The sequence below is a fragment of the Mus pahari genome, chromosome 19 (assembly GCF_900095145.1).
Source record: "Mus pahari chromosome 19, PAHARI_EIJ_v1.1, whole genome shotgun sequence".
NCBI classification, from domain to species: Eukaryota; Metazoa; Chordata; class Mammalia; order Rodentia; family Muridae; genus Mus; species Mus pahari.
This window is the reverse complement of record NC_034608.1, coordinates 3,055,525-3,057,166: the sequence shown is the minus strand read 5'-3', so window position 1 is coordinate 3,057,166 and position 1,642 is coordinate 3,055,525. Positions and strand designations below refer to the sequence as shown.

Sequence of the window (1,642 nt, the reverse complement as noted above, 5' to 3'; positions counted from 1 at the left end):
AGCTAGTGTAGATGCATTAGCAAGCTGGGTTCAAGCTAGACTCTAGACAGAGAGTGGCTGAAGACAACAGCAAACATTCAGCCTCCACCTGCGTGTGCACACACATCTGTACTCATACACGTACACATCCTCTTAACTGCCTCTCCCCATAAATATACACAAGCAAATTAAAAAAAAACAAAGGCTTCATTTGGAAAGAATCTTGAGGGCTGGTAAAATGGCATAGTGGGTAGAGGGGCTTGCAGTGAAGCCTAATGATTTGAGTTTGACCCCTGAGACCCACACGGTGGGAAGGAGTGAACCAACTCCTGCACGTTGTCCTCCAACCTATATGTGAGTGCTGTGGCATTCGTACTCATCCCCGTATATAGATAAACACGTAATAAAAGCCCAGAATCATCTTCAAAACATATACACAAGTAGCAATATAGAAAAGGTTTCATACTAATGAGGGTCAAAGAACGGGAGCCCTAAACCTACTGGGAGTGCCGAGACCAATATGAACCTATGGAACTGCCCCCAGGGCTCACGTACTTGAACAATTGGTTCCCAGTTGGTGGCGCCCCCTAGGGAGACTGCGGACCCTTAGGAGGTGGAGCCTTACTGGAGGAAGCACACAGCTGGAGGTGGGCTGTGAGGGTTACAGCCTCACCTCACTTCCTGTTCTCACACATGTTACAGAATGTGCTCAGCAGCTTCCTGCTCCTGCCATTTTGTTTTTCCTGACTGTTGCCAAGCTTTCCCCATGGAGCTGGAATCCCTCTCTCTCTGGAGCCACGAGCTAAAACAAACCACAACCCCCTTTCTTCTTTAAGTTGCTTTGTCAGGGTGTTGCATCACAGCAATAGGAAAGTATCCAGTACACTGGGGGAAGCTGCTCCCACTGGGGAAGCTGCTCCCACTGGGGAAGCTGCTCCCACTGCACTGCATACCGGCACTCTGACTCCCACACACCAACCCCCCACACCCACATCTTTCCCTAATGGAACACACCCACCTATTAGTCTGAAAGCTGTGATGGCCTCCCGATGAAACTAAGCAGGCTCCCATCAGCCGCTCGAGAGCACAGCACACCCCGGATGCCTCACGAACTGACACAGCTGTGCAACTTCTTCAGTCCTCAGGCTGTTGTTTGCCAGGCACAGGTGAGTCAAGTTCTGGTTGCTGAAAAGGGCTGAGGCCAGAATGTGGCAGCTGACAGGTGTGAGGTCACAGCTGTCCAGTCTGCAAGGAGAGCCCCACACCCCCAACCGAGAAAACAATGAGGTCATTCTTAAGTTCCCCTCCTCCCAACTCCCATTCCCACATTTATTAGAGCACTATTCACAACAGTTAAACGATGGAACCAACTGAAGTGTCCAGCAACAGAAGAATTGATGTGGAAAATCTATATGTAGTTAATGGAATATTTTTCTAGCCATCAGGAGAATGAAGTTGCCACTTGTAGAGAGATGGGGGCAACAAGAGAGATGTGCACATATAAGGGAATCAAGCCAATTTCATTTGTGGTACCCAAAGTTCATTTAAAAAAAAGATTTATTTATTATTTATAAGTAAGTACACTGTAGCTGTCTTCAGATATCCCAGAAGAGGGCATCAGATCTCATTATGGGTGGTTGTGAGACACCATGTGGTTGCTGGG

At 48.1% G+C, this 1,642-nt stretch overlaps 1 protein-coding gene across 1 annotated transcript in view; it reads right to left on the bottom strand.

Annotated features, from left to right (window-relative positions):
- Positions 1–1,642, bottom strand: part of Nlrp5 (NLR family pyrin domain containing 5) — a 17,337-nt gene that overhangs the window by 7,098 nt on the left and 8,597 nt on the right. Inside the window, 1 exon segment of the mRNA XM_021219610.1 lies at positions 1,068–1,224. Coding sequence (XP_021075269.1) covers positions 1,068–1,224 — 157 coding nt within the window.